General features: G+C 35.7%; 2 protein-coding genes across 4 annotated transcripts in view; one reads left to right on the top strand and one right to left on the bottom strand.

Annotated features, from left to right (window-relative positions):
* LOC118749236 (ras-related protein Rab-43) overlaps nucleotides 1-18,442 on the top strand; it is a 299,832-nt gene extending 281,390 nt beyond the window's left edge. The window contains exon 4 of the mRNA XM_036484034.1: nucleotides 17,102-18,442. Coding sequence (XP_036339927.1) covers nucleotides 17,102-17,140 — 39 coding nt within the window. The 3' untranslated portion in view covers nucleotides 17,141-18,442. The remainder of the gene's footprint in view (nucleotides 1-17,101) is intronic.
* LOC118749235 (nuclear RNA export factor 2-like) overlaps nucleotides 1-23,058 on the bottom strand; it is a 147,987-nt gene extending 124,929 nt beyond the window's left edge. For 2 of the 3 annotated variants that reach the window (XM_036484028.1, XM_036484029.1), the window contains exon 1: nucleotides 22,789-23,058. In XM_036484028.1, coding sequence (XP_036339921.1) covers nucleotides 22,789-22,807 — 19 coding nt within the window. In that variant the 5' untranslated portion in view covers nucleotides 22,808-23,058. The remainder of the gene's footprint in view (nucleotides 1-22,788) is intronic. The other variant, XM_036484032.1, reaches the window with a different exon arrangement.
* Nucleotides 23,059-26,097: the final 3,039 nt, after the last annotated feature.

Below are 26,097 nucleotides of genomic sequence, written 5' to 3'. Positions count from 1 at the left end.
AAAGTCCTAGAATCCCTAGCCGGCAGCACCTGGGGAGCCAATAAAGAAACTCTGCTCGCGACCTACAAGGCAATTGGCCGGTCAATGGCTAACTACGCGGCACCACTGTTGACGGCGGGGACAAGCGACATCCAATGGAGGAAGCTCCAAGCCTGCCAGAACGCAGCTCTACGTACGGCTACAGGTTGTCATCTCATGTCGTCCGAGCATCACTCCCATGAAGAAAGCCAGATGCTGGCGGTGAAAGAACACAACACCATGTTGTCGAAGCAATACCTCGTGGGCTGTCATCGAGGAAATCACCCCAACAATGCCTGGCTTCGAAACGAACCGCCCCCACGACACGTGAGACGACAGCTGCACGACTGGAAGGCAGATATTGAGCCGTACATAGACCATCCATTCGATGCAGCAACATACAGAGCGGCGCTCAACAGCCTACACAGCGATGCGGTCAGAACGAGCCTCAGCACGTGTAATGACAACATCGTCCTAGGCGGTCGACCGCCGCCCATAGATTTGGAGGAAATGGAACTGCCGAGAGAGACCAGGTGCACCCTAGCGCAACTCCGTTCAGTGTGGTGTTACCAACTTAACAGCTACCTCTCCCGGCTGAACACTCAAGTGGCAAACAAATGCCCCGCATGTGGGTAGGGTCCCCACGACACCCAGCACCTCTTCACGTGAACCTCCAACCCTGCGACCCTGACACCAGAAGCGCTCTGGACCGCGCCTATCGACGCCGCCCACTTTCTCGACCTCAGGCTTACAGAGTCGGAGGATGAAGACGACGATACATGACATAATCTGGGGGGTTGAGCACTGCTGCTACAACAACAACCGCTTGTATATAAAAATGTGTATGTAAAAATGCCTTGTGCAAATGAATATTTAACATTTTTCAAGCGAAAAAAAACGGAACTGAAAATTGTGATTTTTGAGCATCTTTCTAAGGGGTCCCTAGGGAACCATAGGGGACCTAGGTGGTCGGGGGTTGCATTTTTGTCAATAGCGGTTCATTCTCTCTCCAAAAAGGTGGGTTAGAGGTGCCAGGCCCACTTACCTTTCGCCCACCGCCCCTTTAACGAACGGCCATAATGGAAAGCCAACCCGTTTAATTAACTACAATATGCATTTGCACATACATGCATTTATATTATTTATTATCACTGAATTCTGAAAACTCAAAAGCAAATCATTATATAATATGTATATCAAATTAAAGGTAAAAACTTGTTTAAAAAAAGTTATTTTATGAGAAAATTATGCCATTTTTTTGGTTTTATATTTTTGGCTTAAATATATAAAAAAGCATACACATTTTATATATCATCTTGAAGATAAATTAATTGTCTTTATTTTGACGTCATTACCTTTTGAATCGGTAATGCAGTTTAGAAAATATTAATATTTTAAAATATCACATTTTTTTTTGTTTTCAGCATAAAAAGTACTAGCAATCTGCATTTTTATTTTTCTATAGCTGAACGGTTGGTTATCTTAATGTATGCCGGTTACACTTATGCGATTACCGTAACCACTTTTGAAAGATATACTGTGAGGTTGCGCGCCTTCCTTTCCAGCGCCTCAGCCAACATATAGCGTCTCCCGTTTCACCCAATATGGCTCATTATTAAATAGTACAACATACTGACGCATGCAATACGATTTCATTTTCCTTAATTTTTGCTTCTACAAACAGCACAATTCCGCACATTTTTTTTTGCTTTTAAAATTAAAATTCAACAATTTTTATGAGCTTGAGACCATTTTAAGTGAAAACTTATTGTGGAAAAGCAACAATAATTTGAAAAAATGGTAGAAGTGATAGCTATTTCGGAAATCACCACATTTCCTCATCAGACTTCTTTCAGTAGGATTCGAACCGACGATCACCACTGACTCAGCCAGTTGCCTACGCACTGTGCTAAGTTTGTCTTGTTAATTCTTGTTGCTTATATTCCACTATTTCACTTTGCTAAGCCAACTAAAATCAAGCGCAGCTATTCCGCTGCCATTCACTTGATCATGTGGTTGTTGGTTTTGTTGGTTTTTGTTAATATTTCTATTATTAGAATGTTTAACTTTTTAGGTGTGCTCGTCCTTAAGTTATTTGTTTTTTGTTATTTTTATGGCCTTATAACAATTATATTCAACAATTTTTATGAGCTTGAGGCCGTTTTAAGTGAAAACTTATTGTGGAAAAGCAACAATAATTTGAAAAAATGGTAGAAGTGATAGCTATTTCGGATATCACCACATTTCCTCATCAGACTTCTTTCAGTAGGATTCGAACCGACGATCACCACTGACTCAGCCAGTTGCCTACGCACTGTGCTAAGTTTGTCTCCTTAATTCTTGTTGCTTATATTCCACTTTTTCACTTTGCTAAGCCAACTACAATCAAGCGCAGCTATTCCGCTGCAATTCACTGAGCACATTGCCCTACAAGAATTGTGTGATGGAAACTAACCCATTCTCATTTCTCTTACTAACACATTTGCAAATTTTGCGTTGGTTAAAAAGAGACCATTAAATAAGGCCATAAGTTGGAGGAAGACGGAAGATCACATGTACACAAATCGTCGTCTCAGAAAACGGATGTCGAATGTTACAAAACACGGTTTTGAGAAAATTGACTTCGAAGTATAAGGTCGAATTAATCCGAAACTGTACGGTAGATTTTTGTAACTTTTGAAGGGGACGTAGTTGGTGTTATTAGTTTTGATTTCCCATATTTTTACATTTAATATCTCTTAACGTTAATGAGAAAATTTACTTTTCATTACGTATACATTTGTCGTAAGTAGCGTTTACTCACCACTTTGTTTTGTCCACAGAACATACGACAATAGTAAAGTATATATTTCAACGACGATGGTATAATTTGATGAAAAAAACAGACATATTTATTAAATAATGATTACTTATTAGAAAAAACATAACAAAAACATAATCATGTATTTAATAAAAAAAATCTGTACATCTCTTATGCTGTAAATATGTTACGAACATACGTTTTCTTTATATAAAAACAAAAAACAATACTTAAATTCAGTCTTTTGTACATTTTTATCTCTTTCATTTCATTGGAGACTCAGTGCAAGCTAAAATTTAAAAATTTAAAATTTTAAAATTAGTTACTTAGTTTAATTTACAATTTTAATTGTATCGTTATAGTAGAGGACCATCCAATTGTCGTAAGTTCAAAGTTTTGCGATACATACGACAAATGTTTTATGATTAAAAAAGATTACATTTGTATGGGAATTTGTCGTATGTGCCACATACGACAAACGTTTTATGATTAAAAAAAAGGTACGTTTGTATGGGAATTTGTCGTATGTGACGCATTTTCAGCACATACAACAAAAGGCATACCCAATCATTAATATTATGTAGCATACGACAAAATGCGCACGAAATATCTCAAAAACTAATGGAGATATAAAAAAATGGATTGCAGAAATCGAAAGAGCATGTCCAACTTAGTAAATCTGCATCAAAATCCCAAAATCGTGATTTTGCACATTCGTCATCCGTTTTCTGAGGCGACGAAATGTTTACATCACGTTTTTCATATTGCTCTTAAAAAGTTGATAGAAGTACTTGATTGAGATCTCCATCGCCAGTGAGTATCAAATGATCAATCAAATGACCATGATTCAATTAGTGCGTTCCAGAACGTCTACGATTTACAGGTTTTGCAGGATTTAGTCCAAAGTCGTTCCCGTACGCCACGTTCACATAAGGTTTATTAAAGGCGAAAATAGCTGTTCCTGTAAAACCTGCAAATCCTGCAAATCGTGAAGTACGGGAACAAGCTAAATAATACAAGGTTAGATAATTATTGTCAGCCGCGGTTTGACAGAGAAAGGGGAAGAATGCAATCCCTTGTTGCGAAAATGGTAGTAGAAAAGTACGCAAAGTAGGCAATTAGTAGTGTGATTCCTTTTGTAAATTCTAATGTATTTGCAGGAAATCCGGCATTTTAAACGAAATATTGAACGAAATATTAACATATCTACGTGAATTACGTAATTTAAGTGCTATTTAGCTGTATAAAATCTGCAAAAGGACTCAAAATTAAAATGACACTACTATGGGATTTATGTAAACATCCAATTTAAAAAAAAAATATGTTTTCATCAGTTAAATGTGCTTCATACGCATATACAAATAAACATATTGCACAAAAGCTTATACTTCTATTTCACAGCAAAGCTACACTTTTACCAAGTAAATTTGCAAAGAAGCAACACGGTGCCACTGGTAAGGGAGCGGTGAGAGACAACTATCAGTTTATCGAACCTTGTATTATTGGTTCATTCCTTATCTTTTCGGACTAAAATCTGAAAAATGTCAAAATGCAAGAGCGTAAGCAAAATGCGCTCACTAAAAGAGAACAAGTAATTTTTAGCAAAAAAAAAACCGACTTAAACTCTCATATAAAAAATAATATATATATATACTAGCTGTACCCTGCCTAGTGATAGAACTTTTTAGAAAAGTATCGATACTAGTACTCATTTATAATACTTTAAAAAATAATCGATGCCAGTACTCATATTTGGAAAAAAGTATCGATAATACTCGTACTTGCAAGTATTTTTAGGGCAAACGCGAAAAGTTAACAAAAATCAGATTGCTTTGTTTACATATACATATTTATGACCTCTTTCTTTTTGTAAATTGAGTAGACATTGCTTTTAATAGCTGAAGTCTGATCTAACAAGCATTTCTAACGGAGTTTTTGAAAAGAACTTGCAATAAGTTAAAAAGCGTAAAACAAAAGTTTATAGCAAAAGGCTTATTTGAAGCTTTAAAAAGCAACTAAAGCCATTGCCTAAAAGAAAGATAAGCTCCATTTCACAAAAATTTTCCTCGAAAGCGGGCTGGATTTCGAATTTAAAACACAGGTAGAATACATTGGAAAACGAAGGCTCCGTTATTCTGGAGAACTGCCAAGTTATCGAGCCGTAGACCACCCTCCTAACCCATTCCTTACACCGGCACAAAAAAATTGGTGTGTGTTTTTAACCAGAGCCACTTGCCGCCACATATTTCGACCCACTGAATCCGAATCCGAGGTCCGTTTGACCCGTCCTTGCCATTTTTTGCAATTAACTCCAAATTTAGGAGGTATACTAGTCAAATGGACCTCAATACATGTCGATATGTGGGTCTGGTTAAAAGCAAAGACCACTTTTTTTGTGTGGGCAAGGTATGGGAAGAGATCCGTTTAATCCGTTAACCGAGCCAAATGTTCACATGACTGCTACCTCTTCTTCTGTGTTGTATAAAAATTTCATAGCGATTACCAGTAGCTTACCAGAACAAAATATATATTAATTTTTCGGTTTTTTGAGTTATGACAGTATTGAAGTAAATGAAAGTTATGCCCATATGTTTTGTAATTGAAAAAAAAAAATTACCTAAACAAGTTTTTAAAACGTCGATACTTTTTGGTATTCGCGATATTTACTCAGTACTTCTCACAAAGTATCGAGTCCTCGATACTACTCAGTACTCATGAAAAGTATCGATATTCTGTACTCGGTACTCGTATCGTTCTATCACTAACCGTGCCACGCTTTGCTGTGGCATATTCCTGTTACATGGATGATACATGATTAACGAAACAAAGCATACGTTTTGCCATTGTCTGCATAGATATCAAGGATATCTGGTTTGCCGACACGGGAACATACAACATCTGAGAAGCAATCCGGATCTAAACCTACCCCACACTTTTCTAAAAGCTGACCTTGGGCATTATTGATTGCGATTCCGAATGCCAATCGAATTGGGCATTGCAATATTTTAAATTGAAATTGCGTATCGGTCGGAATCATGGGAATTCTTCAGCTTGGAAAGGCCCACGTTAAAATCTTTGCTTACACCACGATCTTCATAAATGTCGTTACTGCTAGTCGCGTGCAGTTGCAGAGTTTTGGCTGATTAATATTCCGCAGCATGATAATAGGCACACCTATTTTCAATTTCAGTATGTGCCGTCATCCCTGGAAGATATATCGAGTTCAAAAATTAAGAAACATTCTTTCGATAATTTCTCCTTTCGATGTTTCTAAGTTACAAATTTATCAGGCAATAAAATTCGTCTTAATCTCTCATTGACTGGCAACTTTCCGTTCCCAATATCCAGTATTTGTCACGAGAATACCTCGGCTGCAGTGTATGTATGTTCGCTTTGCCACAATGTTTACTATTTCAGGCAAGCATTTATATCGCCCGCTTGTGTTAATCAAGAAATTACAGACAATGTTTGCGTAAAATCTCCTGAGAGCAGTATCAATGCATTCCCGAATGGTTGAGCGTTTCCATGCAATCGATCAAGAACCTCAAGCAATTTTTTATGTGCCATCGTGCACTCATCCCAAACAATAAGTTTACATTTTTGTATTACTTTTTCCTTACCGGATGTTCTGGAAATATTGCAAGTGGGAGTTTCGATGATTTATATGTTCAATGGCAGCTTAAGAGCTGACTTAGCACTGTTTCCCCATGGTAGCGATTCCAGGCGAAGCGATAGCTAAAATTATGTAATTCTTTGAACCAACCGTTGCCAGAATCAATCTGATAAGGAATGTTTTGCTAGTTCTTCCTGGCGTATCAAGAAGAAGGTCCCCCAACTCCGTCAATTAACATTTGCATATTTTTCCTCTAATTTGGTGCTGTAACCGCCTAAGCCATTTTGGCCGAGATCGACAAAGAAGCCAGTCGTTTCAATCTGTGCCAACTGAGGACAATTGGAAATGCCACGTGAAGCCAAGTCCTTCTCCACGTGGTCTCTCCCTCTTCCTCTGCTACCACCAGCGGATTGCGAGTTGAATACTTTCACAACTGGAACGTCGCTTCCCATTCAAACGACGTGGCCAAGCCAGCGGCTTCGCCACACCATGTCCATTTCGTTGTAAAGCTCATACAACTCATCGTTCCATCGTCTGCGGTACTTCCGTCGCCAACGCGCAGAGGCCTGTAAATCTTCCATAAGATCTTTCTATCCAATACTCCAAGAGCCGTCTCATGGAATGTTGTGATTGCCTAAGCTTCTGCGCCATATACCAGCTCGGACATGATGAGTTACTTATAGTGTGGTTTTTGTACGTCGAGAGAGGACTTTACTCCCGAATTGCCTATTCAGTACAAAGTTGCTCTTGTTAGCTAGAGTGATTCTGCATTTGATTTCCATGCTGACATTAACCAAACCCAATCGCTTTGCTTCGTTATCCAACTTGGAAAAGGCAGGACAGACTTCGTGGTTTTGTTACCGATGATATCGATGTTATTGGCATACGCCAGAAATTACGTAAACAATTTTCCTGAGTGGTTCTGTTCTGCAGCTCTTATTATAATTATCTTAACACTTGCATAATGCGATCGTAAATGCCCTTCTGAATTCGTTTTAATTTGGGAATGTTGGTTTGGGCATATAACAGGGGTTCACAATAGTAATAGTAATCATAATCATAATAATATTATCTCAAGTTATTTAAAATTTCTTTACTCGCAATATACGTAGTAGGCTATGGCGACCCCAAACGAAATAAATTGTTTACGATTAAAAGTTAACTGATTTATAATGCAAGGGAATGGTGTCAACAATTTTAAGTGTTCATTAAGTATTTTTTAAACCGATTTCATGCGATAGATTTTTGTTTTCGTTACTCTTTTATCATTTTGTTATTTGTTTCAGTAGTTTTTAGCTGACTTTACAAAAGGATTACTTTCGGATTACTTTTTTTTATGTATGTTACCGCATAACTTTGGACCACGTCAACTGATTTCCAGGTGATCCCATACTAATTTGGTTTAGATCCGATCATTGGATCATGAAAAAATTAACGGTGCTATAAAATTTTTATATGGAAATTGAAGCCGGTTGTGTTTTTTGCTTAAAAATGACTTGTTTATTAATTTTTTACATTAAGTAATTTGTGTACCAACTCTTCGTTGATAATATGATCACTTCGTTTGATAAGATGTTGCAAATTCTATATTTATTTAAACTGTTCGGATTTTGGATAAGATTAAAGATTTTAAAAATTACCTAATAAAGCTTTCCCAAACACTTTTCGTTTGGAACCAGTTATGTTATATTTCATTTAACTTTAATATTTTCAGTCTTTACTTTTAGATAGGTGATAATCCTATTAAAAATATTTCCAAATCAATATTTTTCAAATACCTTTCGTTTGGCACCCATATTGTACCTCAAACATATTTTCTGCTGTAAGCCTTTTCAAAACTCTTTAGCTTCGACACACACATGGCAATACTTCATTTATTTTATCAATTTAATTGAGTTAAAATTTTCAAATAGAAGGCAACCCTCAAAATTATCTCCAACAGTTATGTTTCTGAAACCTATTTAATTTGATACCCACATTATAAAATTTCATTTATTTAGCCGAGTTAAAATTTTTAAATAGGTGGCAACTCTCCTCAAAAATATTTCTTAGAGTAGTATTTCTGAAACCTATTTTATTTGATACCCTCATGGCAATATTTCATTTATTTTATCACTTTAACCGAGTTAAAATTTTAAAATAGGTGGCAGCCCTCCTCAAAAATATTTCCAACAGTTATCTTTCTGAAACCTATTTAATTTTATAAATACCCACATTGCAATATTGCATTTATTTATCAATTTAACTGAGTTGAAATTTTTAAATAGGTGGAAAGCCTCTTCAAAAATATCTCCAACAGTCATATTTCTTAAACCTCTATAATTTTATACCTATATAATAAGTTATTTATTACAACGCTTTTATCAACTTGCAATGTTGTGCGTCCAGAAACTTTCAATGTTGTGGATCCAGAAACTTTCAATGTTGTGTGTCCGACACCAAAGCAAAGCTTTGAAAAGTTCCTATAAAAAAGCATAGTGCATAGGGCGACAGCTGTAGTGAATAGGGCGAGGTAGATGACATCTAGATGTCGCCCTATGTACTACGTTTGCTGCAGCGGAAATAGACGACACGCCATTTCTTTAAATAAAATTAATTGGTGCTCGTTTGTATGTACATACATATGTAAATGCATGTGTGTGCACCTTTCTATTAATATCGTTGAATTATTGTAATATCTATTGCAAAATTTTATTCAGACAGGACTAAAAAGTAGAAAATAAATAATATAAAAAAAACTTTTTAATATACAACGCTTTTATAAATGGACTAAAAAGTAGAAAATAATTTTTCTCAGTCCCATAGAATTTGTTTTGATAACTTTTGATTTTGAAATTTTAGCAAAAGTCATTATAAACAATCTATGAAATTGAAAATGAAAAGCGAAGTAAACAGTAATCCGTTATGTCAATCCGTTTTATTTTAATCGGCAGTTGAATTACAGATTTTGAAAACACGGTTAAAATTAATTATTTCTTGCTATTTAGTAATTTCGTTATTAAAGAAATTTTTTCTTTTGAAAAATATTTTGATATAAAAAAATTCGGTGGATTTCGTTGTTAAAGGCACCGTATTTTAATATAAGTTTTATAATTATGTCACCATTCGAAATGGAGAAAATTGCTTTCGAGCACAGACCGTCTACAGACCGGCTTGCCGACATATAAAACCGCAGTTTTGCGTTTTTGACCGTCTACAGACGGCATTGCCGATTCGTAGGTCAACATTGTGTAAGAGAAAGCTGAAAATATGTGTAAGTATATCGGCGAGCCCGTCTCCAGACGGTCTTGGTTTTTCTCCCCTGTAGGAAAAAGTTACTGTCACAGATCGAAATGGACATCAGTTTTGGATTTCTCGTGCTAAAAATACCCATTCCTGAATTTTTCAACTCATAAAAAAATTGGCCTACTAGAGGGTTAAAGTGCTCAACGCTACGCTCCACGGCATCTCTGTACATTGGCCAAGATAACTTTGAAAGTTCTTTGTTAATTTTCCTGAAATTTGCTTTCGCAAAAACATATCTAGTACTTGAACTTGACTCCAAAAGTTACACTTTTTGTCATTAATTTGGTACAATTTAAAAATCTTAAATATCAACACTGATGTGAATGTATGTCAGCGATGGGCTCACGCACACAATTACATTTCGCGAAAACAGCGAGACAGTGTTGGCATTTTTGGTGTAATTGTACTTTGTTGATACAATTTTGTTTACAATATACTCTGCTACTACGCAGTACTTTTTAGTACAATTTTTTGATGAATACTAAAAATATATGGTTCTAAAAATTCAGAGCGTGAAATTTTTTTTATTCTCTTTTTGTTTTCGCCTTTTCGTATTTGCCTTTGTAAGTTTTGAAACATCTATTACTATTTATTTTATTATTTTTTTTTTATTTTATTTATCTTTTTATAAAAATGTAATTTGTTCTTTAACAAATCTGTATAAATCCAAGTTTAATACTTTGTGCAACGTTAAAAAAATCTACAAGCTTTCGTAAGAATTTCGAGGCTTTCAATTTTAGTATAGTAAGTTGCAAGTTTAAAGTAGTAGGGACTTACCGCTGATTTTTGGTAAGTTATTATTATTTTTTTTTGTTGACGATAAGCGTAATTTTTTCCATACGAAGTGTGTTCGACGATTTTTTTATATGGAGAAAATGAGCTTCATCAAAAAAAATCTTAAAAGACTTTGTTATATTTTTTAAGTATAAACTGTATTTTTATAAAAAGAAAATACATAATATTAAGATAAATGGTCAAATCTTGTCAATATAAAGTTTTGATAAGCACCTGAAATGCTATTAAAATGTCAAAACTTATTACCGAATCCAAAAAGATGTATCTTTTATCCATTAATAATAACTTTGTTGTTGAGGTTGTGCTAGCGCTTTTACGAAAATGCTTGTTGACGGCAATAAAATCAATAAAAGCGCGATCACATCCTCACCGCATGAGTGACACCAACTGACGGTATGCAGTTTTATAGTCGATTCAATTTTAGTATTATAAAGTGAAAGTGCAGCTAAGAATTCATGTTGATTTTTAATATTTTTTTGCATTTTCTTTATACAAATTGGATGTATAAAAATTTGAGTATGGAAGAAAAAGTGCAACACCTTTAACGAAAAAAGTTCTCAAAAATCTACGCGAATTGAATGTACTATCTCGATCATTTAAGCATCTCGGACTCGCCCACTACTAAAAATGATTATTTAACATTAAAGTATATATTAAATGATATTTAATATTTGCTTTAGAGATGAAATTTCGACAAATTTGATTAAACAAAAATGTTAAGCGCATATGCAGAATGTGGAAGCGAGATTCTTCTGCTTGCGTTTCTATGTTTATATCATTTATCAGTTTAAGCACATACGATTAAATGTAAAACAAATATTTTTAATTGCGGATCCGAAAGAAATATTTATTAGTTGCACTGAGTTACGCAAAAATAGTGTCGAAAATCAATCGATTGTGCTGCAGGTGCTGCTTCCGAAAGGGCCGAAAATGGCACAATGCACACTCATTTTCCATCACTGTCACACATACAATCTCACTATTCTGTTGACTTCGTTTTCCCCTTCCGATAACTTTTTGCTTCCGCGCTTGCGCAGCCCCGCCGTGCAAAGCTTTGCGCGCGCAGTCGCCCGCGACACATATGTGCTGATTTGGGCATCCCTATACTACATCAATTATTTTTTGCCTCCTTCCAATTTCAATTCACTTTTTTTTACTTTTTAGATTATTCTCACTTTTTGTATATTCTTCAATTCCCGTTAATTTAAATTCAGTTGAGTTTGACACTTTTCAAGATTTTGCCAGCAAAAATTCTTCTGACTAAAGTTGCGTTTGTCATTTCCAGTAAAATCAAGTAAAAGTACTTACGAATTTTCATGTTTTGGCGTTTCCGTATGCAAAAATTTGCAAAGTAGGGGAAATCTAGAGAGCGAAAAATTACAGTTGAAGTTGCAAGTTCGTACTGGATTTTACTGGGCATGAATCACGTATGACGACAACCGTCTGAACGATATCGTGTCGAGATTGGCTTGCTTCATAAAAATCAAAAATTGTTTAATCGTTTGTGCGATATCGCCAACTCAATTCCAGTTTTGCTTCACGTAACAGTAACACAAATGCATAAATCAGTGTTTGACAACATCGTTTTGTCAGTATCGTTTGAACGACTATAGTTTCAAAGATACGTGATTCATGCCCTGGATAAATTTTTACTTGTAAGAATTTGCCAGTACGAAAAACAACTGATCGCATGTTGCTGGATGAAATTTACACCCGTATGCTGTAATCCGAAAGCTCGTAGTTACGAATTCGTAGCTCCGTCCCGAAAATTCGAAAATTGGTATGCTGCAATCCGATCCTAACTATCAACGGTATTGCCAACTAAAATAGTGAAATTCGAAGTTCTTACTCAGCTGCTTTCAAATCAAAATAAATATACATAATCACAAGTGAATAGTGAAAAAAAAAATTAGTTTAACCATTATTTGAAAAGACTTTTCCTTAATTAAGTAGAATTCAAAGGATTCACTGGCCGGTGCACTTTTGTCCCAGGAGGAAGAACAGCTTACAGTTGCACTAATATACAAAGAAGATTGCTAAGAAATTGTTCTGATCCATTTAGCTTAAATGATAAAATGTAAGCTCCCTCCTTTTAAGGGCCTCCATTTCACTAGATATTGTGCCGCTTTAATTCTTGGAACGCTTTCCCAAAATTCCACCACATCCTCTTTAGCTCCTTTTACAAAGCCTCGACCAATGTCCAGCCTTTCGCTCATGCATTCCACCAGTTTTTCGTATTGCGAGCGATTTGTTGGGATCTTCGCTCTGTTAATTTTGTAAACATTTAATAATACATTTTTTTTCCTATTCACACTTAAACTTTCATACGTATTTTTGCGTTTACACACTTTATTTTATTGATATTTAAAAAAAATTTGATTCGCTCCGACACGAGTTGCTATTCGTACAAAATTTCCGACAAATACATAAAAATTACAGCTACGTCGGATTCAGGCATATCAACATTACGAATTTCGAAGATGGCCTACGAAATTCGAAATTACGATACGACAACGCGGATTTCAGCATACCAATTTTACGATTCGCGGCAAAATCGAATCTACAATGGATTACAGCATAGGGGTGTTAAACTAATAAGGAAACTAATTGTGGGTTTTTATTGTAGAATTTCACAAAATAAACCTATTTAAATATAAAACATATTGTTTTATTAGGAATTTGCTGCGAATAAACAACCAATTTATAAGCTGTTCATGAAACTTGCAAATTATTACTGGAATAGCGTTCGCGTACTTGCTTGCAAATTTTTTCAATGAGAGGGAATTCTTAGAAATAATAATAGTTGTGTTTTCGTATTCTCCAGAACTTGCCATTAACCAAATTTCGGAGAGTAAGCCAATATTTACTCCCAATGAGTGAAATATGCAAGAAAGTACGAAAACGCAAAACCAGCAAGAAGTTGCTAGTTTTATGAACAACTGATTAATTTGTTATTTTTCGATGCAATTTCCTTAGAAAACTAGTATTTTCCATCTTATCATAAATTTAAATAGGTTTATTTTGTCAATTGCAACTCTAAAGGCACCACAAACAATTATTTTGTTAATGGAGTAACCTACTAGCTCTCTCAGTGAACGGTTGCATTTTTTGATTTTGCTCTTGTGTTTCCCGCTATCTTATAAACGTTATACACTTTGTGTAAAACAGTTACATGTAACCGTAATATCTTTATTTTTAAACAAAAAATATATAAAGTAAAATGAAGATTAAAACCAAGTACGTAAATACATATTTGTGTTCGAAATGGCCCCGGGGGCCACCTACCTTGGGCAGAACAGGTATGCTCTGTTATCTCCGTCCCCGAAACCAAAACGAAAAAACGAAATAGGGGAATTCAAGCCATAAGCAGTGAGGGCAACGTTATCTCTGAGCTTCGTGATGGCAGCTTATTGCTGCTTGCTAAGAATAAGAAAGCTGATGATAAGTTCCTGAATAAGACATTACCCGGAGTTGGAAATATTTCTATAAAGTTACACAATAACCTCAATTCGGTAAAAGGCACAATTTATGCCCCTTCTTAATCCACGTTTCCGAAGACGAAATAGTTGAAGGCCTCAAGGAACAAGGAGTAACAGCTGCTTATAAATTTTCAAAAATTATTGATAGCACACGTAAGCCTTCTGGCGCCATCTTATTAACCTTCGATAACCATACTCTCCCGGATAAAATTGAGGTCGCCTGGAGGATTCTTGACGTTCGCCCATACTACCCTAACCCTATGCGTTTTGTAAGGTATGCCAATCTATTGGTCACACTGCTAAGCATTGCCATAATCCCCCAGTCTGTGCCACGTGTACACTTCCCCCCATTCTCCATCAGATTGCACTAGAGTCTTATGTGCTAATTGTTCAGGCAACCACCCTTCCTCATCAAACCAATGTCCTAAATTCCAACAGATGAGAGGGATCCTCAAAGTTAAAACTATAAATAAGTTTTCATTGCGTGAAGCCATTAAAAAATATAATAGCCAAATCCCGTTTACTCCCAAAGCTAATTCCTACGCAAACATAACATAAAACATCCAACCAAATAGAATCATCAGCAAAACTGAAAACAACATTAAATCAAAATATGAATCTTCCATCGCATCTAATTCTTCTGCTTCTTATGGAGACTCCTCTCCCTCCCCTAACTCCCCCGTTACCAACTTTGATAACTCTTCACCCAACACCCCTTCTCCTTCCCCAATGCTCGTCTCCCTCCTTTCCTTTTCCCAACAAATTCCTCTCTCCCCACCTAATACTCTTGAGTTATCCTCTCCCCCCTCTTCATCTAAGTAATTCTTTCTTTTACTTCTTGCTTCATGATTTCTCTCTTGCAGTGGAATATGAATGGTTATTTAAATAACTATATTGAACTAGAGTACTTAATTAAAACTATTAACCCCTCAGTCGTTTTGTTAAATGAAACCCACTTTGCACATAATATCATAGCCCCTCCCCCAAATTACCAATAGTAAACAAGGCATTGCAATCCTAATTAAAAGAAATCTGCCTCATTCTCCTATTACCCTACTTCCTCTATATCATCTGTTGCTGTAGAGCTCTAGTTAGCAAACAAAATTTCAATTATTTGTGCTTATTCTCCTCCTAATGAATTTTTCTCCTTAACCGACTTTAATAATCTTACTCCCTCTCCCTCTAATCCCTATATAATAGCAGGTGATTTCAATGGTTGGAGTCCCCTTTGTGGTTCTCCTTCAGCTAATTCTAAAGGTCGTCAAATTTAAGATTTTTTCCTTACTTCTAATGGAATTATCTGAATGATGGATCCCCCACCCACTTTTCTACTCACACTTCCTTTACTCATATTGATATCACTCTTTCGTCTTCTTCTCTATCCTCTAAATGTTCTTGGCATCCAATAGATGATCTTCATGGAAGTGATTACTTTCCTATAGTCACCAAAATTTCTACTTCCCGTGTTTTAACGACCTATAAGCCCAGATCCTTGTTTAAAACAGATTTAGCTAACTGGGTAAAATTTGAAGACTCCTGTTTTAGATTTTCCAACTCATTTCCCTCCTCCTCCAATATCAATCAGGAAACTTCCAAGATTCATAAAATTATTCGATGCGCAGCTAATCAGTCTATCCCTGTATCGTCATCGAAACCTGTTAGGCCTACCCCCTTATGGTGGAACAGTGATCTGGTAGAGTTAAGACAAGATAAACAACGTAAATGACATGAATTCAAACGTTATCGCAACACAACCAATCTTATTCAATACAAGAAATCTTACGCTTTATTTCGACGTGCATCTAAAGTTGCCAAAATGTCTTGCATCCAAAAATTCCCTTCCTCCATTAACTCTTCTTGTGACACCAAAAAAATTTGGTCGGATATAAGAAGGCTAACCGGATTTCCATCTTCCTCTTTCATCACATCAATTAATTCATCGCGAGGCAAACTTCTATATCCACGGGATATAACTGAAGACTTTGCTCTCTATTATTCCAATAACTCCTCTGACACTAGTTTCCCTTCTGAATTTTACTCTACTAAATGTTCAATTATCTCATCCTCGTATCTCCCTCCTAACGCTCTATCTTCCTCTGCCAAGCTATTAGATGCTAATCTTTCTCTACTTGAATTCCGCACAGCTCTATCCACTGGGGCAAAACACCTGGCATAGATAAGATCTCCTATACCATCATAAAACATCTCCGTACTTTTCTTTTTTCCCGTATTGTATCACACTATAACAACATCTATATCACTGGTGATTATCCTGTTTTGTGGAAGAAGAGCTCGATCATACCAATTTTGAAGTCAGGTAAACCCCCGTGCGAGGTAGATAGTTACCGCCCTATTTCCCTCCTGCCGGGCCTTGGTAAACTGATGGAGAAGGTTATTGCATCCAGACTCACCTCGTATGTTCATAAGAATAAGTTTCTCCACCCTAACCAGGTTGCATTTAAGAGGGGGCAGGGCACTATTGACGCTCTTTTGCATTTAGATAATTTTGTTTCGGAAGCATTGTCTTCCAGAAATCACATATCGTTACTCTCGATAGATTTTTTAAAAGCTTTTGACCGTATTGGCATCCTTGTGGTATTAAGACGGCTTATTGAATGGAATGTTGGCCCTCGTATATACATTTTATAAAATCTTTTTTTTTCGAATCGTAAAATTAGCGTTCTCATTTCTAACATTCTCTCTTCTACCTTTCCTCTTGATAATGGAACTCTACGAGGTTCCCCTCTTTCTGTTAATCTTTTTATTATTGCATTTGATGAAATTAGTGTCATCATTAACAAATTTCCTAATGTCCTATCTTCGGTTATGGTATCTTTTACTGAAATTCTATCTCTCATATGCAATTGGTCACGTTCTTCAGGCGCCTCAATCTCATCCTCTAAATCCAAATGGATACATATTTGTAAGAAACGAAACTGCACTATTCCTTTACTGTCTTTTAATAATATAAATATACCTTGTACAAATAGACTTAAGTTTATCGGCATTGTATTATACTCTAAGTACTCATTCAAAGATCATTGTAAACATACAAGAGATAAACTATTTTCTTCTTTTTTTCACCTCCGCTCTCATCTTGTCGACTATCAGCTATGGACTAGAAATATATGGGCATCGTGGCAAACATAATCTTAAGATGCTAGCAGCTCCGTACCATACTGCTGTTCGCCGCTCTCTTCGCGCCTTCCCTACATCTCCAATAAAGAATATGTTAACTGAAGCAGGGCTGCCTTCGTTAAACGACATAATGGTAGATTCCACCTATAAGCTCTACCCAAAATTCGTCACTGGCTCCAACTCTCTGCTTCTGAAAGACTCTAATAGAGCTGCCTCACGGAAGCGGTTGCCTAAGGTTCAATCCACCATTTATAAATGTGCAATGTATGCAAGAGACAACCAGTAACCGCTAACAAAGCCTATACCTCGGGGTACTCTTCACCCGCCATGGACAATTAAAGAAGGATCATTCGTCAGCCTCGTCCCTTCCTAAATCCAGCACTACTAGCTCTGAGTACATAGCCCGATTCTCTGAAGTTGCAAATCAGTTCAAATCGAGAGGCTGGCAGTTCATTTTTACTGATGGATCTAAATCTTCTAACACCTCTTTTGCTGCTGTGAAAGAAAATAATATACCTATATCGTACGGTGCTACCCTTCTGTTCTGTTTGCACAGCTGAAGCTACTGCCATTCTTCACGTTTTTAATTTTTCTAAGCAAAGTAAAGGAAAATTTGTCATTTGCACAGATAGCTTATCTTGCTTTAAAGCCACACAAAACTTCAGCAATACTAATTAAATTGTCTGTGCTTTAAGAGACGTCCTAATCGCCTCCCCCACAAACTGAGAATTATATGGGTTCCGGGTCATTCGAGCATCAAAAGCAATTCGATGGCGGACACAACTGCCAAAGAAATGTGCAACACCCCTACAATGACCTCCTCTCTCTTCATCAAGAGCGAAATAAACCGGCTTATAGCTCAACAAAGAAGTGCCAAGTTGACTGGATGAATTATACCAATCATTACTCCCGCATTAACATTACTCGGTCTAAATTAACTTATTCGACGTCCGTCCCAGCAAACTACATCACTCCCTATATACGATTACGTATTGGCCACACCATTATTACAAACAGTCATCTACTGAATGGTACCAGTCCTAACCAGTGCCCTTTTTGTGATTCCACCGTTAGCGTTCTACACATTGTAGCTTTTTGTCCTGTTCTGGCAAATCACAGACATCGCATTTTTGGAAATGATGATCCATTTGAATTACTAATGAACCCTTCTACTAACAACATATGTAAAATTTACAATTTTCTCAAGGATACTGATCTTCTCCAGCGCATTTAAGACAAAGCCTTTTCACCAGCCAGCCGAAAGCCTCTGCTGCTAGCGCTGCTTTTTCATAGGTTGTATAATAATTGTTATTATTATATAAGCTTTCTTAAATAAATAAAATAAAATAAAATTTTGTTAATGTGAATAACATTAATCATCATGCCATCAGCTGTTTTTCTTACTAGGAAATAGGGGTGGGCTTTAGTAGTCAGCCGCACCTTGTGCTTTAAGAAAACCAGGTGGAATTAACAATTGAAACTTGGTCAGGATGTTAAGGGAGGTATCCTCTAAAACATGTATAGCTAAAAAATATAAACAATATAACTGTTTATATGTTATTTGTTGTTAAAATTTCTTAAGACGTTACACTTGATTTCCTTATCAAAGAGTGCATTTGTCACATACTTTCATATATATAAATGCACATAACACTACCTAATACTTTACACACTTTTATTTTATTTTATCTTGTATATGGGCAAATCTAAAAAATAGGTACACTTTCAAACAAAAAATTTTAATTTTTAAATTTGTGAGCACACCTATGCTTTATATATCATTTTATTCGTAATCTCTTAATAAATCTATTAATATAAGTGTAATTCATATTCATCAAGTGCTTCAAAAGTTAGACGAAATGAAATAGAAAAAAAAAGAATAAGCTGGGTTGAAATTACGCTGTTCAAGTTGTAAACTTTGAGGAAAGATTTTGAAAGTTGAACTCACTTAATTGGGATGTTCTAAATTCAATGGCATGCCCTGTATTACCAGATTGGCTCCGGTTTTCGAGATAACGGTACTTGAACATTTGATTAAATTTTAACCATTTTATAAATAACTCCCTCAATTTTGAAGTTATTTTACTAAAATTTTGCACGTAACAGTTTTTTATTATTACCTTAATTATTCCTTAAAATTATCGAAATAGGTTAACATTAACATATAGCTCCAATACAACTGATTACTCAGATATGTGTTTTTGCGCAATAACTCTAACTTCATATCTGAATAATAAATTGTAAACTTAAATGCTTCAAAAACTATACGCGATAAACCGAAAATTTTGAAAATTGTGAAATGTGGAATTACAGACTTTGAGTTACTTGCCATTTCGTTATTTTTTAATGCACACTTTTCTTACCTACTACATTTGAAGTGTACACATAAGTACTAATTGCACATACAATTTAAAATCAGTATATGGTGTGCTTCAAAAGTTATGGCATAATTAATTTTTCACCTCTTAAAATTTACATAAAAAATTCACTTGTTTTCATTATTATTTTTTATTTAAACACCTTTAATTCAAAAGCTATGCGGCAAATTGATCAAAATTTTTTTTGAGGCTTCAAGTATACGTCAATGAATTATATCCAAAAGCAACCAGCTTGATATAGTTTCCAACAGTGAAAATAAAGCTAAAAAACACCAAGGTTACCTGTTTTTTAGATTTGCCCATATAAATCACTTTAATCCAACTTTTATTAACTTGTAATTACATTACATTGCACCCATATTTACAATCATGATACAATAACACATGGTTGCAAACTGACACATAAGATGTGTTCCCATACCGTACAAAACAATACAATAGAAAGAACTCTACGTAGTGAGGGTTATAATCCCTAAGTTCGGCCGCAGGCCGCCTACGCAGAAAGGTGTTATCTGCAAAAGGTGTTGAGCCCCTCTTCTTTGGCAACACAGAAAGGAGAATTCTACGTAGTGAGAGTTATAATCCCTAAGTGCGGACGAAGGCCGCCTAATCAGAAAGGCGTTATCTGCAAAATGTGTTCAGCCCCCCTTCTTCGGCAACACAGAAAGGAGAATTCTACTAAGTGAAAATTCCGTATTAAAAATCCGCTCCGCTCCTGTATGGAAGAAGAACCGGAATGACTTAAATTGGTGTGCTTATAAACTTGTGAGGAATGAGACAACTGTCTTAATAAAACACGAAAAGTGCATGTATTATAGTAAAATGTTGAATCCTGTGCTTCCGAACCATGTTCGGTGGCGTAATTTAAAAAATTTGCGTGGACATGTCAGTGACAGTCCGGACTGCTTACTCAGCCCTGAAGACCTCAACGAGGCATATGTCACTCGTACCACCACTTCCTCTGGTGATAGTATTCCCACTGCTCCCTATCCTCTGCCTCCTACATTTGCTGGCCAAAAAGTCTTTGGATTCAATACTGTATCAGAAGTTGATGTAATAATGTATAAACAGGATACGCTCAAACGCAATTGGGGAAGATGACTCTTGTCATCAACCATATCATCATCCATTTTTTTATATCTCCCTTAGTTTTTGAGATATTTCATGCGCATTTTGTCGTATGTTACATAATATTAATGATTGGGTATGCCTTTTGTTGTACGTGCTGAAAATGCGTCACATACGACAAATTCCCATACAAACGTACTTTTTTTTAAATCATAAAACATTTGTCGTATGTGGCACATACGACAAATTCCCATACAAATGTAATCTTTTTTTTAATCATAAAATATTTGTCGTATGTATCGCAAAACTGCGAACTTACGACAATTCGACGGTCCTCTACTATAACGACACAATTAAAATTGGAAATTAAACTAAGTAACTAATTTTAAAATTTTAAATTTTTAAATTTTAGCTTGTACTGAGTCTCAAATGAAATGAAAGAAATAAAGACTGAATTTAAGTATTGTTTTTTGTTTTTATATAAAGAAAACGTATATTTACAGCATAAGAGATGTACAGATTTTTTTTTTAAATGCATGAATATGTTTTTGTTATGTCTTTTCTAATAAGTAATCATTATTTAATAAATACGTCTGGTTTTTTCATCAAATGATACCATCGTCATTGAAATAGATACTTTAGTATTGTCGTATGTTCCATGGACAAAACAAAGTGGTGAGTAAACGCTACTTACGACAAATGTATACGGAATGAAAAGTCAATTTTCTCATTAACGTTAAGAGATATTAAATTTGAAAATATGGAAAATCAAAACTAATAATACCAACTACGTCTCCTTCAAAAATTACAAAAATCTACCGTACAGTTTCGGATTAATTCGACCTTAAACTTCAAAGTCAATTTTCTCCAAACCGTCTTTTGTAACATTCGACATCCGTTTTCTGAGACGACGAAATGTACAACCAATTGCTAAAATTAAGTCTGCGTGTAGTCCCTGTGATTTTCGTCCCATAAGTATTTTACCTGCACTGTCTAAAGTCTTTGAGTCACTGATGTCCAACCAAATTCAAGCGCACATTAGTGAATTTAATTTGCTATCTCCGTTTCAGTCTGGTTTTAGAGCAAGGCATAGCTGCTCTACGGCTATCCTAAAAATTTTAGATGGTATAAGAATAACCTTTGACAAGAACGAGTTAACCCTGTTATGCATTCTTGACTTTTCTAAAGCTTTTGACTCTGTGAACCATATCCTTCTGTGCATGAAATTGAAAAATTATTTTGGGTTTGGGTATTCTGCAGTGCCACTCATGCAGAGTTATCTGGTTGGCAGAGCTCAGCGTGTTAGAATCGGCTCTCAATCATCTACGCCGAAACCACTACTTGCTGGCGTCCCACAAGGTTCAAAATTGGGACCGTTATTGTTTACTTTATTCATAAATGACATTTTTTATATTTGCCAGCATGTGGACATGCATGCATATGCTGATATACAGCTCTAACTTTCAGCAAATTTTGAGAATGTAGATGAACTTTGTTTTAAGTTTAACAATGACTAGGCATCCATCTCTTCCTGGGCGTTGAGAAATGACCTCCGCCTTAATAGTGAAAAATCATATGTGCTACCTATTTCTAAGAAACACAACAACTCAGATGTTCCGCAACTATTTATTGCCGGTAGTTGTCTCAAATTTGTGTCAAAGGTGTCAAATTTTGGCTTTATTATTAACTCTAGCCTTTCATGTGACGATCACGAAAACTCTGTTGTCAGCAAAGTGTACAGCATTTTAAGAAATTTGAGAACGACTGCCGCCTACACTCCGGTTGACGTTAGGAAAAAACTTGCGTTACAGTTAATGTTACCGATCATATGCTATCCCGTACTTGTCTAGAGCAAATTCTCAATCTGCCCATAAAATTGATGTTGAGTTTAACCACATAACACGCTACGTCTTTGGATTAGCGAAATATGACCATATCTCTGGGTGGAGGTCGCGTTTGTTGGGTTGTGAAATCTAAACGGGGTTAGATCGCCGAAACAACAGCCCTTGGTCGGGTAAAACCCGAGTCATTCTGGTACGTAGAACCGGCTGTCGTGGGAATGGAGAATTACCGTTCTTGTAGGGTGGTTGCTTGGTTTTCTCGTTCTAAAATTATATATCTACACTCTATTGTTTGCGGATGTACTTTCAAGGTACTGCCAATGTAGAAGTATTACATATATTCCTCAACTTAAGCTATGTTGGTGATACTTACCGGGTCGAGAAATTGACATTTTGTTAAATGGGCTTTAATGAATGGGGAATAGCTATTGCACAGAACGGCAGGTATTCTTCTGATGTTTAGCCAATATTTATTTGTCAGATATTGTGTGTTAGCACGTTATGTTCAATTGAGTCCGTATATCAATATATTCACCGGCACTTATATAGTTTCAACAATTACTAAGCAAAGACCAAACAGAAGCCCGATATTTAAGCTGTCCATAGAACTGAAGATAAAGATGAAACGATACGAGTAAACACAAGTACATACTCGATACTTTTCGTTCGATACCAAGTTTTTTGGAATTGATACTTTTGAACCATGCACTGAGTAGGTATCGAAAAACCAGTACTCGTATTGATACCCGATACTAATACCTTGTTCGGACCGACAACGAAATAACTTTGGAAACTAATTTTTTGATTGTGGGCTGGAAGTTGCTGTTGTTGTCGTTATAGCGGCGGCAACAACCCCGCCCACGTCGGTTAGTCCCTCAATCGTTGTCGTCAATCTCTTCTAGCGGTAGCGGGCAAATTTTAGAATGGTAACCCCCCGAGTACGGAATTAAGGAAATTGGAAGGGGGTTGGGGTAGAGGGGGCTCTAAAGGGGGTTTATGTAAAGTTTGAAAGCGCGCAACATTATAGTTTTAAAGTAATTTTTTATTAAAGTTGTGTGGGACTACTTTATAATATATAATGCACTTTAAACTAAATTTTCACGTTATTTACTCTCAATATTTGTGCAGTCTTTTAGCATATTACAGCAATCCCACTACAGCCGGTTCTACGCACCGGAATGACTCGGGTTTTACCCGACCAAGGGCTGTTGTTTCGGCGATCCATTTGAATCGGAAGATAAAATCAAATGCGTATTACAATTCGAATAAGTCTACATCACACATTTATAATTGGAATGATTTACGTATATAAATGCTCAAATAATAAGTCAATTCCAAGCTTGTTCTTTTAGAGAAAATTCACACAATTAACATGAAACTTATACCTTATTCTTTTGCATAAACATGCACTGAAAGTAGAAATTACGTAAACAGATGATCACACTTGACATTACTTAATAAAAACATAATTTTTCCAAAATTTCGTAAAGGAAAATCGATACATTTTCACACTCGATTTGCAATATCGTAAAACTAAGTTAAAACTATGTTCACATTTCAATATTATCACAATCAAAGCTCGTCTTTTAATCACCCCGTTTACACAGGCAAATCTCATATTATCAGCCGTCAAATTTATTGTGCTTGTTATTCTCACATCTCAAGGAAAAGTTATGTTTCTTCTCTGTGCCACCGTGATCACGTTTTTATGCTATAATAAGCAATATAAATATATTTTAACTTAACATTTTATTAAAAATACCTTTACAAACCTCTTTTCCTTGCTAGGGTACATTTTTGTTTACTTTTGCATTTGGCGTTTCTCCTCTTTTTTGCAACAACAATCGATAAAACTAGATTGGACACCGAAAAGTTATCGGTTTAATCTGAGATTATTTTATAATTTTAGAATAATACTATGTTGAAAAAGGGCCTAATTGGCAATTAGGAACCTTTTCACCAATTTAAGCCTTAATTGTTACCCAATTTATCATTAAAAAATTCCATTTATTAATTGCCAATTAATTACACTGTGAGACAAATGGTAGGGGTCAGTGATCGGGTAGGGGTTCAAACTACCGGGGAAAGTTATATCGGTAAAAAAGAAGTTATACGTGTGCGGGCCACGTATAACTTGTTTTTGACCGATATAACATTTCCCGTTGGTTTCATCCCATTCCGATCTTGACTGTCGCATAGTGTTATTAATTGGCAATTAGTTTGTGTCAGATTCTCTATGCAGCCCTGCTAGGTATGTTTAATTTTGACTTGGAGCTATGTTTATTGAACAAAGAGCAATCAGCTGTTTGTTTCCGTCCCTCCTTTACAGGGATGGAAAATTTATTTATAAAATTGTATCTAATTTACGGAAAGCTTTATCTAAAAGTGGATATATGTACCCAAAAAGTAAATATCGTCGGTCCCTACGAAGAGTAGCACATTTCACTATTCGCGTGGAAGACTAGCACATTTCACTATTAGCGTGGAAGACTAGCACATTTCATTATTCGCGTCGAAAAGTAGCACATTTCAGATTTTTGCGTGGAAGAGTAGCACATTTCGTTATTTGCGTGGAAGACTAGTACATTTCAGATTTTTGCGTGGAAGACTAGCACATTTCAGATTTTTGCGTGGAAGAGTAGCACATTTCGTTATTTGCGTGGAAGACTAGCACATTTCAGATTTTTGTGTGGAAGAGGGATACGCAAGGCAGTTCATATAAGGTTGTAGCAGCCGTTAAAAAAAAAAAAAGTTACATAAATATGTATGTTTATACTATAATTATTTTTCTTCGGTCATGCTGAAAGTTTAGTGTTGTATATGGAGCCTTTTGGCCGGTTATTACAAGTAAAATAAACGTTTATTTTTCCTCCTACACCTTTCGACATTCGCGTCTTTCTCAGGGAATCTTTATTTATAAATAAATACGAAAAAACATATACATACAGTATCATATCAAGAACACCCCGTTTCAAAGTGATATTATTTATGTTATGTTTATTTATTGACTTAAAAAACCTTCAATTAAAATAAAGTCAATTCTCTTAAAAAAATCCATATTGGCCCAAGTTTAAAGCCCAGGAGAATACTAAAAAAACTCAACAAATTTTCAACAACGCAAACGCAAATGAAATATTTTCCTTCGAAGAACTGTCCAAATATTTTCATTGGCAAAAAATTAAGATATCACATGTACGGAAAATTACAATAAAAAATAGCAAAAATCAAGTAGACATGGCAGTAAAATACGACTTTATGCAAAGCGAGGAGAAGTTGAACCTAATGAAAAAAATGTTCAATGGTCAACCATGAAACACTGTGAATTGCCTAAAGCTTACAAGGGAAAAATACCTTTAAAAAAAAGAAAAGTGGATGATATTCAACAAATGATTAGTAAACGGTATATACCGTCTGAATTTCATGATTTTCATAATACAATTAAAGAAATATAGAGTAAACGTTTGAATTTTCAATATATATTATGCTTTTATGATTTACTTTAAACCGGAGACGTGCAGTTTTCGCGGCTTAACAATCTGAAATATGCTACTCTTCCAAGCGAAAATCTGAAATGTGCTAGTCTTCCACGCAAAAATCTGAAATGTGCTAGTTTTCCACGCAAATAACGAAATGTACTACTCTTCCACGCAAAAATCTGAAATGTGCTAGTCTTCCACGCAAA

Source organism: Rhagoletis pomonella, unplaced genomic scaffold, assembly GCF_013731165.1.
Source record: "Rhagoletis pomonella isolate Grant_MI unplaced genomic scaffold, Rhpom_1.0 Rhpom_scaffold_00014, whole genome shotgun sequence".
Classification (NCBI taxonomy): domain Eukaryota; kingdom Metazoa; phylum Arthropoda; class Insecta; order Diptera; family Tephritidae; genus Rhagoletis; species Rhagoletis pomonella.
This window is presented reverse-complemented; position numbering and strand designations above follow the sequence as displayed.